Source organism: Mya arenaria, chromosome 14 (genome assembly GCF_026914265.1).
Source record: "Mya arenaria isolate MELC-2E11 chromosome 14, ASM2691426v1".
Lineage (NCBI taxonomy): Eukaryota > Metazoa > Mollusca > Bivalvia > Myida > Myidae > Mya > Mya arenaria.
Genome location: NC_069135.1, coordinates 61,056,531 through 61,074,155, shown reverse-complemented (window position 1 = coordinate 61,074,155; position 17,625 = coordinate 61,056,531). Strand labels below are relative to the sequence as shown.

Genomic DNA, 17,625 nt, shown 5'->3' with positions numbered 1-17,625 from the left:
GTACTCTTTACTGACGACTTATATGGGTCTTATGTTTTAACTTTGGGCTACTGATAGCCAGCTTGTTTCTGTAGTTTTTTTCATATAAATATTATTCGGTGTAAAAACATGATAAAGCAATGACTTTTCATGTTGCTCAGGAAATGGCGTGTTTATCAAAACACTTGAAATAGGCGTAGATTCTAGAGTAATTGAAGTTTAAATAGACATGAACGTTAAAACACGGTAAAAAAATTTTAAATTTTGTTTTTGAATCCAGTTCTAAGCAATCAGTCCATTTTTAAAAAATTCAGTAATTATCTAAATGTACAAAGTCAAAGTGGGCAGATATTCCCCTTATTTCCATGCTCCTGTATGGATTCACAATCAAGTCATTTTAACACAAAAATACAGCGTCAGTGTTCATAAAACTTCTTAAGATATGTCTTCACTTAAGTCGGTTTCCTTAATTTTGCATAGTGAAATCAAAAGAAAGGAAGATGTGTTTTAACATAAAAGTACGTAATTTGATAAATTGGTTAAATATCAAGTTAGGAAAATGACTTAAGTAAGGAAAATGACTTGATTACAATTACTTAAGTAAGAAAAATAACTTAAGTTAGGAAAATGATTTAAGCTAGCAAAATTAATTAAGTAAGGAAAATGACTTGATTAGAATTACTTAAGTTAGAAAAATGACTTAAGTAAGGAAAATGACTTGATTAAAATTACTTAAGTTAGAAAAATGACTTAAGTTAGGAAAATGATTTAAGTTAGCAAAATGACTTAAGTAAGGAAAATGAATTGATTCAATTTACTTAAGTTAGGAAAATTACTTGAGCTAGGAAAATGACTTAAGTTAGGAAACTGACTTATGTTAGGAAAATGATTTGAGTAAGGAAAATGATTTGAGTTATAAAAATATCACCGCAGTAACAAATAAATGCAAAAAAAAATATTACGTGAATTATGTTTGTCAAAAGGAATTATGACAAATTACAAAACAGAACTGGCCCTAATTACTCGAAAAATCTTTAACCTGGTCAGCTCAAGTATCTTATTTCATTAATCCAAAAGACTAAACTTAAACATGAATTAACAAAATATCAAAAACATTGTGATTATCATAAAGATAACGTCTATGTTTTGAAAAAAAATGAGAATATATTTAGATCATACAAGAACAAAGTATGCTATTAAAGCCTAATCCTGTTAGAAGGTACTATAAGATTTTTGAAACTGGGTGGAGCCTGCATATCTGTTGTATAGAATAAAGATAGATAAAGACATCAAATATGACCATGCCAAACAGAAACAATGCTTAGGGTCAAGCTCAATTTTCAAAACCTTCCAACATGCAGGAAAAACAAAGTGGACAAAGAAATATATAAGATCTCATATCTTTACAACAGATGACCCTGGTAGCAGACGACACCAATGAAAGTCATCATTTATGATATACATCTGCAGGTTCATACATTTAATCAAGTTAACATCTCCCAGTGTAAACTGTATATTTTGACCTGATAGCAGATTTCACCAATGAAAGTCATCATATATATTTGCAGGTTAATACATTTAAACAAGTAAATATCCAAGCAGGGTTTCTAAAAACCGACAATTTGCTGGCCTGGACCGATTTGACTTTGACGGACCGATTTCAGCAACAGATAATGGCTTAAAATGTTAGTCAGTAAATTGAAATTTGATACCGGTGTACTGAAATTTTATTCAGCCCGGACTGATTGAGATTTCAAAAATTTCAAAGACCCGAGACTCCCAGTGAATCATATTGTTTACCAAGATTATTGTTATGCTAGTTAATGTTTTCAACCTCCACCATAATTGTTTGCTCAATTTGGATTTTGATAAATGTTGCTCAACTTATTCTTCAAGTTGATGACCTTCCCGTTCTATGATGCTTAACATTGAATCAATTTGGCCTGACTTAAACCAATAAACAAGTTGCACATAGGGTCATAATAATTTGCACTGCATCATTCAAATATGGCTTGACCCGAACCAAAAAAAAGTTGCATATATATAACAGTATAACAGTTGATCATAATAATTTACTCTGAAACAAATATGTAAAATCTAGGATACAAGAAGAAACAGTTTTGATGTATGTGCTCGCATATATTTTTTTAAAACTGGATGGGCTAAAACAAACAAAACACTTAACATATTTTGGACTCTTAATGTGTATGTATATACATATTTTATTGCAAAACAAATCATTAGCTCACTGTGTCTTTCAAAACTATTTCCGTGTTTTCCCTAAAGCATATCAATCTTTAAAACTATCTATAAAATAAAGAACAGTGACGAACGTATTACAACATTGTTTGACGAGGTCGCGTGCTAAACCAATCAACCGACAGCGCGATCAGGGAGTATCCGTGAAACATTGAAGAAAACGAGCACACAACCAAATGAGATCAATAAAACAATAATAAGTCAGACTTTGGTACCAATCCCCATTTAAACAATATTAAAATCATCCGCATTTCTGCTTCAAACATTCAAGGTCTTATAACAAAAAAAAACGAATAAAACACAAAAGGGAGCCATTCGAGTGTCCACTTTAAGCTATAATGGTTTTGTGTGGAAGCTGTTATAATAATAATCACAGAATTGGACACTTAATATGTGTTATCTCTACACACAATACTATTACATGCTAATGATACAATGGAAAATTCAGCAACATGCACGTGGTCAAAATTCGAATATAGACAATAAAACGGGAACAAGGTAAGGGCCGAAACGACACAGTCGTAAAAACATCACAAAGAGGCGACACATGCATCATTAAATTATGGAAGATTATCGCATTGGAACCTTCAGTAAAAACACGAGTTGACTGGAACTGAAGGCGTCAACCAGTTGCGCACGTCGATCTTGTCTTAGTATATAATTCTACATTGGAAATAGATGATGAACGAAATGAGTTCAAACTGATTAAATTCCTTATTTCTTGAGCCGGAAGTCATTATTTTCATCTTTTTTTAGAAATTCTGAAAAATGTTTTCTCCAATTCATTATAACACATATTTTGATCAGAATATATCTACTGTTAAAGTAAAGTTTAGTTCACTTAAGATATTCAAGTGACCATTGGAAAGGAAATAAATGAGGTTCGGTAAAAGTGCATAGTTTTCTTAGAAGCTAACCGGGTTTTAAAGTTAGCGAAGGCGCACTAAAAGCCTGAAAGAAGGAAAAACAGCCCCAAAGTAGCCAGAAATAGGCTCCAAACATGGGATTTGTATATAAGTTTGAGCATACTGTTTCTTTTAAGTTTGCGTCGACCCGTCTTCAACTGGGTAGGGGGCGGATTCGCGTAAACTGATTCAACAGGTAATCCGGATCCGCTAGTGGTTTTGATTCAATGATCTTATTGACATTAAAATAAAATTAAGTCTGTATTATAAAATAAATAAACAAGAGCTACCACAGAAGTGATAAATACTCACGCGCCTTTACACAGTATGATAGTACATATATTTGACTTAGACAAATATTTGATATTAAATTCATAATGTAATTATATGTTTGAAGATAATAAGAAAAAAATAAATTTTTATTTGACACATGATCAACCTTATTTTTTCAACATAAGAGGGATTTTAATTCCGCCGATATGCTATACTTAGATCTACTGATAAGCTCTTAATTCAGAAATTGATAAAGATCAAAGAACAAAACTCGCGCAGAGACCTTGACCCAGCAATGCGATTGACATTGACCTTCACCTTGAAGTAAATGAACTCAAGTGTCGTCTTACGGTGGTCACTAATTGAAAGTTTAATTCAAATCGCATACTTGTCTTAAGTGAATGACAAAGTTTTGGACGGGAGACGAAAGCGGGTCGGACGGATTAAAGTCATGAGTGAGATTCATATATTGTCCTACTTAAGATGATAAAGCGTATGCAAATGTAGATTTTACAATTGTAATTGCCGCGGGATATTCGGGATGGATGCAGATCCCCGGAAAGAAGGCACCCCAGGCTTAAGGATCAGCTTCTGACATCACGTTCTGCATGCCTTGGCAGACGATTGGAAGAACATCCATCCAAATGTATTAAGTCCCGTCTGCAAAGAGTTGCGCAGGGGTCGGTCTGATTTGGTAGGCTAAATATGTCTTCTAAATAATATAATTTTCTATAGAACAAGCATAATGGAAATAGACACTTAAATGTATCATAGGATTCACAAAGATTAACGGAGGCGCTAAAACTTTAACATATGCCTTTAAAACCAGATTTTGTTATCGAATAATCATTACTTCAATCGGCAATAAATAGCGGACCATGATATACCGGGATTTATCATCTGATCGTATTGATCGAGCAGCCCGGTATCAACATAACCCGGGTACCGGGTTTTAGCACCAACCATGATAACCTCCCTTATTTTTTATCAAGGAAGTTACTACTTTTGTTTTTGAAGACGCCTGAAATTCGTTGACTATCCAAACTGCAGCTATTTAAATCATACAACCACATGTGAAAGTAATGAGTTGTGTTCTTAAGATATTCGAGTAACTATCGGAAAGGACTTTCAACAGTCAACAAAAGTAAGTATAATATAGTATTATTTCGGGTGGTGATTAAACCCCGTACACGGTATCGATATTGGGAAAATCCGGTATCCCAGTTTATGATACCTGATTATGTCGATATCGGGTGTTTCGTCATAGTCGATACTGGTAAATATGATATTCTCTAAAGAAATCCCGGTATCGATAGGCCCGGTATCAATGTCCACAATAATCAACTATGACTTTGAATATCTTAAAAAACAACAGAAAAGAGTGTTTGTTTAAACGAAAAATAGTATAATTTATATATATTAGTAGGTTGACAGTCACCTTAAAATTACACACTTTTATCAACATGTAAATCTTAAATACAATATATTTTATTTCAATAGTAATTGTCTTTTAATTCTAGTATGAAATTTAGCAGGGCTTTTTCACCAAAAATTATGAAGAGGCCTAGCCTTTTCATTTTTGGAAAATTAAACGCGTGAAATTCTGCAAATTGGGAAATTTAAATACGTAAACGTCTCAAAATGGGAAATTCCACCTATGAGGCTTGAAGACACCTTTTAAACACGGGTCAAGGTATCCACTTGAAACTTGGAACTCATCTTACAAAAAAGGCTCATATCATACACTTGAGTCTACTTTAGCTGATTTTTTTCATAAAATTTATGACCTTTTGAATATAAAATGTGTACAAACACTCCACAGGGTCAAGGTTGAAAGGTCTAAAATGTATGGACTTCCAATTTATACGCATGTAAATCTTATTGGGGAGAAATCATGTCTTTGACTTCACTTTTTAACATGACGCAATGACAAGAGAGGGAGAGAGGTTAGTTTTAATCTTCATAGTATTTGTTCTAAATAGAGTTAAAGAATTGATAACAATATACGGACTAATTGGTTCTCAAATAACGTTTAAATTATTCTTCTTATGTTAACAAAAAAAAGATAAAAATAATTTGCTCAAACATAATAGATTATAATTGTAAATTTTTGAAGTAAGATCTTTCTTTTTGGGAAAAAATATCTGGGAATTGTGAAAACAAATATCTGGAAATTGGAAAAATATGCCATTTTTTTCCAATTGTGAAGTAGCCTAATTTTGGCCCCTAGCAAAGAAGATGAAAAGGCCCTGTTTGGGGAATGAATTAGGAAAGAAATAATTCATTTTAATGAACACCCAGTGTGTGTTGATATTTAAAAGGTAAGTGTAATAGGTTTTATATGTATGCAAAATCGTATACAATAAATTTGCAATTCTGTTGTCTACATGCCTTAAAAACATGTCTTTGCTGGTGTATGTGTTATTATGGCAATGAGCTTGTATTGCTTAGATCAAAATAAATAGTCTGTTCTGGTCTGATTTCAAATATATCAGCAACAAACATGCCTATCTGAGAAAGGTTCTGTTCATTAGAACATGAGGAAATAATATAAGTTCAGTGAAACGGTTGAGAATGTATACATCTTATAATATTTTAACTTCAGGTATATGCGGCATGATAACTCCCGCTGTGCATCCCTTGTTTATTGCACTTGTCTCACAGCATGGGGCCATTTTCCTGTGTATCTGTTAATTGGTACATGGCATTTTAAAGTTGACACTTTCAGACTAGATAATCACATTGTCCGACTTATATATATCAAATTATTGTATAAACAATATACATAACTAAATGAATTAATCAGAGTTATAAACAAATACGAGTAAATATTTTAACACTCGTAAGTGTTTTAATATTAATAAATATACAATTATGATCTGACGTTTACGGGCTCTGAAGTAATCAGTTATACTGACCCATGAAAGAACTTGTCATAAAAGACTAATCAAAGGGCTAATTGGTTTTTCTTATTGCTGCCTTAAACCCTATGTCATTTGTGGTTTCATTCAAAAATGCCGTTCCGAAAACTACTTCACAACATGCCTTGTTTTCGATGCACAAATTTCTCCCTATAGAAATATACGAATACATCAAGAAATGAAATATTGTGTAAATCGTGTGACTGTACATAATTGTAACAGAACACTTTCTCGTTTAGTATTTCCAAAATACATAGAACTAAGAAAAACTCAAAGCAACATATTTTGTACTGAATAAAAAAAGACACTTTAATCATATAAAATTCTTTATAATATTAATAGCATTATTTAAGTGCTAACTGCTATAATTTTAAAAACAATTCGGTGTAGCATAATATTTTATTAAAACATTTTCTTCAGATTTAAAAAGAAATCAGAACTTTCTATAATAAAGTGGTATATATGCAAAATAAATATTGCTATAAACATTTTATTGTTTGATGCAATTAAAAAATGGAATGAACATCCCGACACTGGCGCTCACACATTCATTAATTGGCAACACGTGTGACACGTGTCATAAAGGGCTTCATATCACCATTAGTTTATGTTAGAGTAACTTGAAAATGGCACAATTTATGATTCCGGATTATGTTGGTACCAGGTTTAACGTCACAGTCGATACCGGGTAATATATAATACTCTCTTCAGAAATTCCGGTATCGATAGGCCTGGTATCAATGTCACTGGACTTAGAAAGACTTTCATTTATTCCGACATTTTTATGTTTCCATGTTGCCAACAGTTTGCCGTACCAAAAAGCTTACAAGGAATCCTGGCCTTTGTTTGGACTAAGTTTTAGGGCAGGTTTAAGTTTTAGTCCAAGTTGGGATTTTCACTTATAAGTCCAATACCATTCATTCAATTGACTTAATACTTCACACAGTTGTTCAGAGCCATTACATAAGGAGGTAAGATAACTCCATGGGCCGTATTCAATAAGCATCTTAATAATATTTTTCAACTAAGTGAAAAATTGCCATTTTTTCTAATTTGAATTTTAAGAAAACGAACAATGTTTGTACAACAAAATATGAAAATAAGCAAGAAAATGGTCTAAACAATATATGCATATAAATCTGATGACAAGTAGCGGGTATTTAAAATAATCTTTGTCAAAAGTTACGAATTCTCACTTAGTCGAAAATATTAACTAAGATGCTTATTGAATACGGCCCCATATTATCTTTTATTCAAATTATGGCACCTGATTGACTATGGAACTTAAGTTAAAGTTTTAGGGCATGTTGGGGTATCTATTAATAACTTCTATACCTTTCATTCAATTGACTTTATACTTCACAAAATTGTTCAGAACCATCACACAATGAGGTTACATTATACCATATTATCCTTAATACAAGTAATTGCCCCTGCTTGACTTAGGTCAAAGTTTAAGGGCAAGTTAAAGTTAAGGGCAAGTTGGGATTTTAATAAAAAAAACTTCTACACCTTTCATTTAATGCACTTAATAAAATTCAAAATTATTGACGACCATCTTACAACAAGAAAAATAACTCCATTTTAACCCTAAATTGATTTTTTTATTTTTTTTTATTTTAATTTCCTTCTAAAAACACATGTTTATATTCTTAACCACTTTTTCATAAAGGGAAAACAAGTTATTTGAATGTCTTGCGTCATTGTTCGGGCGGGCTGGTGGGAGGGCAGCATCAAAGGCATCTGATGTATCGAACAATTTTAGCTAGGGTTGACATGAAGAGACGAAACTTGGTATATACGAAGAGACCTTTTATGGGAATGCTTTTGAGGCCCCTACGATTGAGGTCAAGGTAACTATTAATAGAAAAAGGGTTGGTATTGAAAAACTTAAGTAAGGGTCTACATATTGTGACCAAACATGGTGTATAGGAAGAGTGTATAGAGACCTTTTCTGAGATTGTGTTTTGGGCCCCGAGATCTCTGGTCTAGGTCAAGGTCACTAATGTTAAAAAAGAAACATGGTAAGTACTGAATAATCAAGTAAGGGTTGACAACGTGTGACCAAACTTGGTATATAGGACAAGTTTATGCAGAGCTTTCATGGTTTGCCTTTTGGGCCCCTAGGGTCAAGGTCACTGTTACTAAAAATAGATTACAGTTTCAGTTATGGTTGACATTTTACCCGGGGTTGGCTGGACCGAAAGTCAAAGTCCAGGCTATTCCCTGGACCTGGGGGGGGGGCGTGGTTACAATTGACTGGTGCATTACAATTGGGACGTAAAGACATACATCCCCTATGATTGCCTTTATTCCTCTATTTCAGAGTCTCAATTTGCAGTTGTCCGCTCTCTGCAACTTTGATCGATCTTTCCACATTATACGATACTGTAAATAACAATGTCTCAATTATGATTCATAATTGATAACAAAATGTTCTTTTTAAATTTGTCTACAATGGAAGCAGATAAATTAATCGTTCAAACCCAACCAAATCATCAATGTAATACTTTGCTTTTGTGTGCACATGCTACCTAAATGTAGATTTTAATCAAACTGATAAAACAACAAAGAGAACTAGTCACGAAAATATGTTACACGAATTCCTTTCAACATATTTACTCGAAATGAAAGTATTAATATCACTTTTGAGAATAAAACTATAGATTTACGAAATAGTACTATAAAAATTTCTTATATTCATACGTTTAACAACGATTCAAAGATTACTTACCATTGATAAATACCAAAAGTATGATTTGACTTGCATCATCTTTTTGAAATGGCACAAATACCGCAGTGAATATATAACTAAATAATTTCGTAGATAAAAATCAAATAAACATGAACTGAATCTATTAATTACAGAATAAATTAAAAAATAACCATAAAACTTAAATTGGTTTTATTATTTAATGATAATGAATTTAAATATTTATTAATCGCCAGGGGAAATTACTGCTAGTGAAAGTTGCAACATATGCATTGCTCTCCCTTGAAGCAATACCGAGTATACATCGGGCCAATATCGGACCGATATCGACATATTTATAAAATGGTTTTTGTCCATAAAAAAACAAAAGCTATTGTTTATGTTATAATGTTTAAACATTCGAATTTAAATCATATAGTAGTATTCCAAATACAATGTTTCAGTCAATATGCCCATACCGGGCCGATGTGGGGCCGATATCGGCAAACACTGGCCGATATGCCGATATTCAGCCGACATCGGCCCGATATGGTCATGTTTGCTGGGGAGTTACTTGTCAGGCAGCGTGCCCGAGGGTCGGATTTTTCGATCCGGACCGGAGACATGATTAATATTTTTTCTTGCATACCTAAAATAATAAATTTGTTGAAAAATTGACGTAGAAAACGCACTTTTGTACATTTCACCAAAAAGCGCGTGCGACATTGTCTACTGACGTCACAAAGCGCAGTAATTTTAAATCAAGTGCTATCGACCTCAAATAGTTTCTTTAAAATCGCGCTTTTACGATTATTTATTTTCAATTTCAATTTTAAGTATTATATACCTATATTTTTGATTACGCTTTATTGAAGTTGCATAACTTTTCATAAACCATACAATAAAAGAAATAAGAAGTGGCGCGTTGTTGCGCGTGACTCATCTTACATGGGGGTGTTAGATGAGGTATTCCAGCACCGGTCACATGACCGGAATCACACATCAAGTATGCAAGAAAATAAATTAAGTACGAAAATAAACAAGACCAATCACAGAAGTGATGAATACCGCACGACGCCTACACACAGGATGGTATTACATATACTTGAATCAGGCAAATATTGAATGTAACAATAGTGATATATCCTTAAATATAATAATATGAAGCTCAGGTATCAATTCTTATTTTCAACGCGATCAATCCTAAATATTCAACATAGGAGGAATTTTAATTCTGCAAATATGCTAGAATTATATTAACTGATAACCTCTAACTTAAATAATTGATAAAGATTACCATTGATAAATTTCTTCTAAATCACGTGAAAATTAAGTTAATGACATCGTTATGAAATGGACATGAAAGCGAGCCAGACGTATACAAGTTGCGACGAGTGCGATTAATATCTTGTCGTACTTTACCTCGTTAAGTGTAAGCTAATGTAGATCTAACAATTGAAAATGCATATACGGGATGGATGCAGTGCCCGGAAAGAAGGCACCCCAGGCTTCCAGATCAGCTTCTGGCTTCTCGTTCAGCAAAACGCTTACAGCAAATAATCATCGGCATATTGCTATCATTTAGTTCGAACGTGATTTTTTATTTCGGTTTTCGCTGGGTTGGTCTTATTAAGTTTGCTTAATATGTCGCTTATGATTATACTTCTCTAGAGATTAAGCGTAAGGGAAAAAAACACTTAATGTATCATATGATTAAAAATGGTTAACGGGTGGTGATACCTTGAAATATGCTTATATAACCATGGTTCGTTATACGATAACCATTACTTCAATAGGCAATAAATTACGGATCATGTTTTAATTGATTATTTGATGTCATTTATCACGCAGCCCGGTATCAACTCAATCCCGGTACCGGATATCGGGTTCTAGCACCAGCTATGATAACATTTCTTATCAAGAAATTACTACTTTCGTTTTTGAAGACGCCTATAATTCGTTGACTCTATCTCTTTCTCTCCAAACATTAAATATTAAAATCATAGAAGACAACCACTTATGAAATTAGTGATTTGTGTACTTCAGATATTCGAGCGACTATCGGAAAGGACTTGCTTTCAAGCGTTAACAAAGGTTAGTTTAAAATAGTATTTTTATAGGGGGCGGTGCCAGGATTTAAAGATAGTGAGTGCCCACTTGAGGTAGCCACACTAGGTGGCGTTCAGAAAGACTTTTATTTTATTGCGACATTTTTATGTTCCCATGTTGCCACCAGTTTGCCGAAACAGAAAAGCTTAAAAAGAATCATGGCCTTTGTATGGATTAACAACTGGGGGCACAAATAAGAACGCGCAGCTCACTCAGAAACGAATTCATACATGTACATATGCGCCAAATATACCTTCAGCTTGAAATAGTGCATTCTTTCGAGATATTTGCACATTTTCTCCACTGTATTTCAACCATGGTCAGTTGTAAAATTTGATTGCGGGGTTGTGTGGTTGACAGCAAAAATCACAAGCACAAGCTCCTGGGTGGGAGCGCACCGATCGCATGCCCACTTAATTTGGCAATGCTTTTAATTTTTTAATATAGGAGAAAAAGATAATAAAATTTGGCTAAAATGCACCATTTCACTTAGAAATTATTATTTAACTTTCTTGGTGGAGTACCTCCAACTCACGTCAAAAATTAATTCAAATGAATTCGGTTCTAAGCGAGGCGCATGTCAAAATGTTACGCCCCTTTATTACGCCGCCTGGAACGTCAATTCCTGGATCAGCTCCTTTAAATCGTTTCGAACTTAGTAAACCGAGTGTATATTTGACAATCAAGTTATGATTTTAGACTCAAGATGGATGCAGTCTCAGGGAAAATGGCACCCATGGGAACAGGATCGGTCTCTGACCATACTTTCTGCCAGCCATGCGCGAACGATGACAAGACCATCCCTTCTGATGTCTTCTGTACCGTCTGCAAGGAGTTCCTGTGTTCCAACTGTGCCCGAGTACACAGGAACATGAAGTTTACCAAAAGCCACCCTCTTCAGGACAAGAGTACCATGCCTTCTTCACTCCAACCAGAGAGTGAGAATAAGCATTTTACGGAAACATGTCAACGCCATGCCGAAGAGTTCATAAAATACTTTTGTCCGAATCACGAGACACTTCTGTGTGGAGACTGCTTGGCTGAGAAAGAACACAGCTCATGCACTATTGAAAGGATTTCTCAAGTGGCAAAGCGGTACAAGGAGGGCCCAAAATACAACGGTCTGAAGGCAGGACTTGTCCAGGTGGTCAATGACATCGGCAACCTTTCAGACAACATACAAGCGAGCATGAAATATATTGATGAAGAGAGCTTTACAAATATCAATGCACTTCGAAAGTTCAGGAATGATATCAACCAATACCTGGATAAGAGGGAACAAGAGTTACTGGAAGAAATTGAGCAGAAGAAACAAAAATCACAAAGCCTGTTGAGTGAACTAAAATCAAATTGCCAAGACATACAAGCTGCCACTGAGAAGCTCAAGGCTGAGCTACAAGCCAAGGAGGTCAACAGTAACCAGTTGTTCATATCTGGAACAAGGGCAATTAAGGAGTTAGTCGGTTTTCAGTCAGCCCTTAAAGACATCAGAGGTAAAAATAGTGTGTCATACTTCAAGTTCACAAGGGACCCCACCACAGAACAGCTGCTGGCTTCATGCACAGCAATTGGCAGAGTGGACCAGGTGGCGTCAGATTTGGCAGACCAGGTGGCGTCAGATCTGGCAGACCAGGTGGCGTCAGATCTGGCAGACCAGCAGACAAAACCTCAGGTGTCAGGTAAGCAACGCAAAGCAGTTATTTCACAATTAGGTTTCATGTTTTATTTAAATCTTTTATTTTACGCCATGTGACTTTATTGCCCTCCATTCTCCACGTCACTTGGGATTTATATAATTTCCTTTAAAACAGAAGTTAATCCAGAATCGGAAGCGTGTGCTTGAACGTGTGTGTGTGTTCATGTGTTTTGTGCCTGTGAGTGTTCTATGTGTTCTGTTTAATATTGAATTACTTATCTGCAGTGTAAAGTAAACAGCGTATGTCTTGGTATGACCTCAAAATGCGTTATTTTCAAACACTGCATCAATTCACTTTATTTCCGTTTTTCAGACTATTTTAAGAAGGTATAAACATTTATTAATGGTACAGCGTTGTCATCATAGGTAGCAGTATCGGTCAGAGATTATTTCATATATTTATATCTATTATTAAAAGGTCTCTGTATTATATTATAGCTAGCATAGGCGGCAGTTTCAGTCACAGATTTATTATATTTGTTATATATATTAGGGATGGCAACGAGTACCCGAGTAGTCGAGTACTAGATCAATCAACAGAGTACCCGAATACCAAATCACTACTCGAGTACACAGTATACTTTTTTATGACTGATGGGTACTTCCCTCTATGGTTAAACTGTTTGCATCCCTGACTGATACTACACCCTATGGTCACACTGTATACTTCTCTGACTGAAACTGGTTCTTATGCATAACTTAACACTAATTCTCTGACTGATTCTGACCCCTATGGTTTAACCATATACCTTTCTGGCTAATGTTACACCTTATATTTCTCTGTGTGATAGTTTCCCCTGAGGTTACACCGTATTCTTCTCTGCCTAGATACTATCTCATCTGGTTACACCATATACCTCTCTGACTGATACTAAATTGTTGTGGTTACACCGTATTGTTCTCTGATAAAATATTTTCCAAGTGGTTACAACGTATACTTCCCTGACTAATACTTACCACCATGGTTACCCCGTATTTTTCTCTCACCGATAATGCCGCCTATGGTTACACCGTAGTCTTCTCGGACTGATACTGCCCCTGTGATCTCACTTTATACTTCTCTGAGTGATACTGCCCCCTATGGTCACACCGTATTTTTCTCTGAATGATACTGCCCCCTATGGTTACACCGTATTCTTCGCGGACTGGTACTGCCCCCTATGGTCACACCGTATTTTTCTCTGAATGATACTGCCCCCTATGGTTACACCGTAGTCTTCTCGGACTGATACTGCCCCTGTGATCTCACTTTATACTTCTCTGAGTGATACTGCCCCCTATGGTCACACCGTATTCTTCTCTGAATGATACTGCCCCCTATGGTTACACCGTATTCTTCGCGGACTGGTACTGCCCCTGTGATAACACTTTATACTTCCCTGAGTAATACTACACCCTATGGTCACACCGTATACTTCCTCTGACTGATACTGCCCCTATGGTCACATCGTATACTTCCTCTGACTGATACTGCCCCTATGGTACACCGTATACTTCCTCTGACTGATACTGCCCCTATGATACACCGTATTCTTTCCTCTGACTGATACTGCCCCTATGGTACACCGTATACTTCCTCCGACTGATACTGCCCCTATGGTACACCGTATACTTTCTCTGACTGATACTGCCCCTATGGTCACACTGTATTCTTCCTCCGACTGATACTGCCCCTATGGTACACCGTATACTTTCTCTGACTGATACTGCCCCTATGGTTACACTGTAATTTCTCTGACTGATACTGTTTCCTATGGTTACACCGTATACTTCTCTGACTGATACTGCCCCCTATGGTTACACCGTGTACTTCACTGACTGACACTGTCCCATATTGTTACACCGTACACTCCCTGGCTGATACTGCCCCATATGCTGGATGTTTGTTCATAAAAATAACTTTAGGACTTGTTTGTGATTAATATCCAAATAAGATAGGCATAAAGTATTTTAGTGTCAGTGTGATCACTACTTGTGTGTTATGCTTTACTGTAATAATCTTTTGATTTCATTCAAATTTAAAAGTGTGTTTATATACATATTCGTATCCAAAATGGAGGATTAATCAAAACACACTTTTGAGTATGATTTTTCTAATATCATTTGAGTTTCAGTTTCAGATATATGAAAACACAACACGCGGCATTTGTAGTTTATCATATTAATTATGTTTAAACAATTTACTATTAGTTTTGTAAACATGCCCATGGTTTATTTCTTATATTGTTTCATACATGCACTTTCTGTCAATGTCATAGACACATCTATTGATAGATGCGTTTATAATGAACAGATCTCAGTTTGCTAAATGTTGAATACAAGCGAAGCGGACATAAATACACTCAAGTGCAAGTTGTTGTTCATCAAAAGTTTTATTTCGATATTCCAGCCTTAAACCAGAGCCGTTCAGACCTAAGCCAGTCCCAGTTTAGTAAGCTGCCTGACGTCCCACTAAAGGCATCAAATGGCACCCGTGACTGCTACCTGTTCAGTGTGGCCCTCCTGCCAGGGGACAGGCTACTGCTTTCTGATTACTACAATCGCTCATTAAAGCTGGTTGACACCAAAAATAACAAGCTGGTGTCCGAGGTTGAACTGCCAGGTATGCCCTGGGACCTGTGTCTCCTGCCCGGGGACAGGGCAGCCGTCACTCTGCCTTGGGAGAAGAAGATACAGTTCGTTTCTACTCAGAAAAATGTCACGCTACAGGAAGTCGTTAAAGTAGATGGACAATGCTTTGGAATAGATTTCTGTGATGACAACTTGATAGTGTCCTTCGGCCACCCAGGTAAGGTTGTGTTGATGGACATGAAGGGAAAAGTGAAGAAGAGTGTTGACAAAGACAGCAGTGGAAAACCTTTGTTTCAGGATCCCAGGTATCTGACAGTGACCAGGGAGAGCCGAACTCCCGTCATATATGTATCAGACATGGACATTAACACCATAACCAAGCTGAGCATGTCACTAGAGGTGCTCCAGTCCTATCAAGACCCGATACTGAGATCACCACATGGTCTAACAGCCGTCGCAGACAACCAGCTGCTCGTGTGTGGGGAGGCCAGTCACAACATCTTGTTTCTGGACACGCACACCGGCAGGATAACCCAACTGCTTGGGAAGGATGAAGGGATAGAGTCGCCGTACAGTGTGGCTTACTGTCCACAAAAGAAAATGGTGTTTGTAACATGCTGCAATGGCAGAATACCTAAATTGGACAACTTCGTGAAAGTCTTCAAAGTTGTGTAACAATTGAAGTTATTCATTTCAAATATTGTATAATTATATCTTTTCGAAAATTCAAACGTTTTCAAATTTTAAAGGTGTATTTTAATAATGAAATAATGGTAATTCTGTTATATTTAATCTGCCAAAACGTGTGGCTTACTGTTCACAGAAAAATATGATGTTTGTCACCCGCAGTCATCGCAATAGACCTGAACTTGAAAATTTCGTGAAAATATTCATCTTAGTACAGGTTATTATCAAGTCGTCATCTAAATGCAAATGTAATCTATATACCCTGTGTGAACTTATTGTAGCAATGCAATGTATCGTACACTACTGACAAATATGTTCATAAATTCTGTATATATTCTAATCAAATCCACGTTGAAAGGTTTGACTGAATGTTTGACGTTTGAATTATGTTGGCTTTTAATCGTTTTCAAAAGCGGCAACTCGTGTTATATTCTGTTATAAGAAATGAGTATTTGTATTGTATTTTTAGTTGAGGAGTAAGTAGCTGATTGTGTATGAAATATACCCACAAAATGGCTTCTTTCCGCATGAGAATGAATTAAGACATTATTTTACAGTCGCCAAATTTGATTTTTAGCAAAAAATGAATTCACGTGCGAACGGTCTACGGCCCTCAAAATGATAATCGATAATCGACCGGGGCCGCAAAACTGATAATCGCTGAGTCATGCAAAACCCTTAAGTGATTATATTGAAATTTCACGTACCTATCCTCATACATTGCTTGAATAATTTATAAACATTGACCTAAGTGTGATTGTTTTCACAAATATGATAATAATATTTATACAGACATTTACTAATGTGCCACTTGTTTCCTTATAATGATTAATCAAATTATACTAGATGCCAAACGACTGTGTAAATTATGTAATGTAATAAACGATTTAAAGGAACTCGCTCATATTTATGGACCCAAAATAGTTTCCAAGTAATTCATTTGAAATGACTTATATCATAACTAGTTTACTTTTTGATACCGAAATTGCAGCAAACAAATATAATTAAAATAAAAAAATGGTCTAAAACCCACGCTGGTAGAGCAAAAAAAAAAAATATATAACCGATATATTTACTCTTCGACCACTGGGACTCATACTTGGAATTATACGCAAGTCTCTGGATATTTTAACCTTTCTTATATACATTGAAAGTATCACGTGATAATATCATTCAACCAGTATCACTACAGTCTTTTGCTGATTTTAGCATATATTAACATTTGTCAAAGGGGTGCAGCTGTCTTAGTTTTAAACTCCTGATGAGTTGACATAATCATATTCGTATTTAAAATAAAATCCGAAAAAGTGCATTCAACCATGAACGAGTCCCATTAAAATAAAAATTTGTTGTGTGGCCTGCGTATTAAAACGGGCGTTTGTCCGGCACCGTAGGCATTACATACGTCCATTTTAGCTAAACTTGAATACACAAATTAAATGATGGTCAAAATTCGCAATATTTTATCCTTAAACAGCCCAACAATGGTTGATCATTTTTTGAACATTCGCTATTTAACACAATTATATGGTG

The 17,625-nt window shown here is 35.4% G+C and overlaps 1 protein-coding gene across 2 annotated transcripts; it reads left to right on the top strand.

Moving 5' to 3' along the window:
• The first annotated feature begins 4,413 nt into the window (after positions 1–4,413).
• Positions 4,414–16,958, top strand: LOC128217405 (protein wech-like). Of its 2 annotated transcripts, XM_052924546.1 has the most exons (5): positions 4,414–4,560; positions 11,076–11,123; positions 11,838–12,723; positions 12,772–12,817; positions 15,224–16,958. In XM_052924546.1, the coding sequence occupies exons 3-5, from the start codon at positions 11,845–11,847 to the stop codon at positions 16,078–16,080; spliced, it is 1,782 nt and encodes a 593-aa protein (XP_052780506.1). In that variant the 5' UTR covers positions 4,414–4,560; positions 11,076–11,123; positions 11,838–11,844; the 3' UTR covers positions 16,081–16,958. The 2 variants fall into 2 exon arrangements, with proteins under 2 accessions (XP_052780506.1, XP_052780504.1); XM_052924544.1 differs by having other exon boundaries at positions 11,838–12,817.
• The last annotated feature ends 667 nt before the right edge of the window (positions 16,959–17,625 follow it).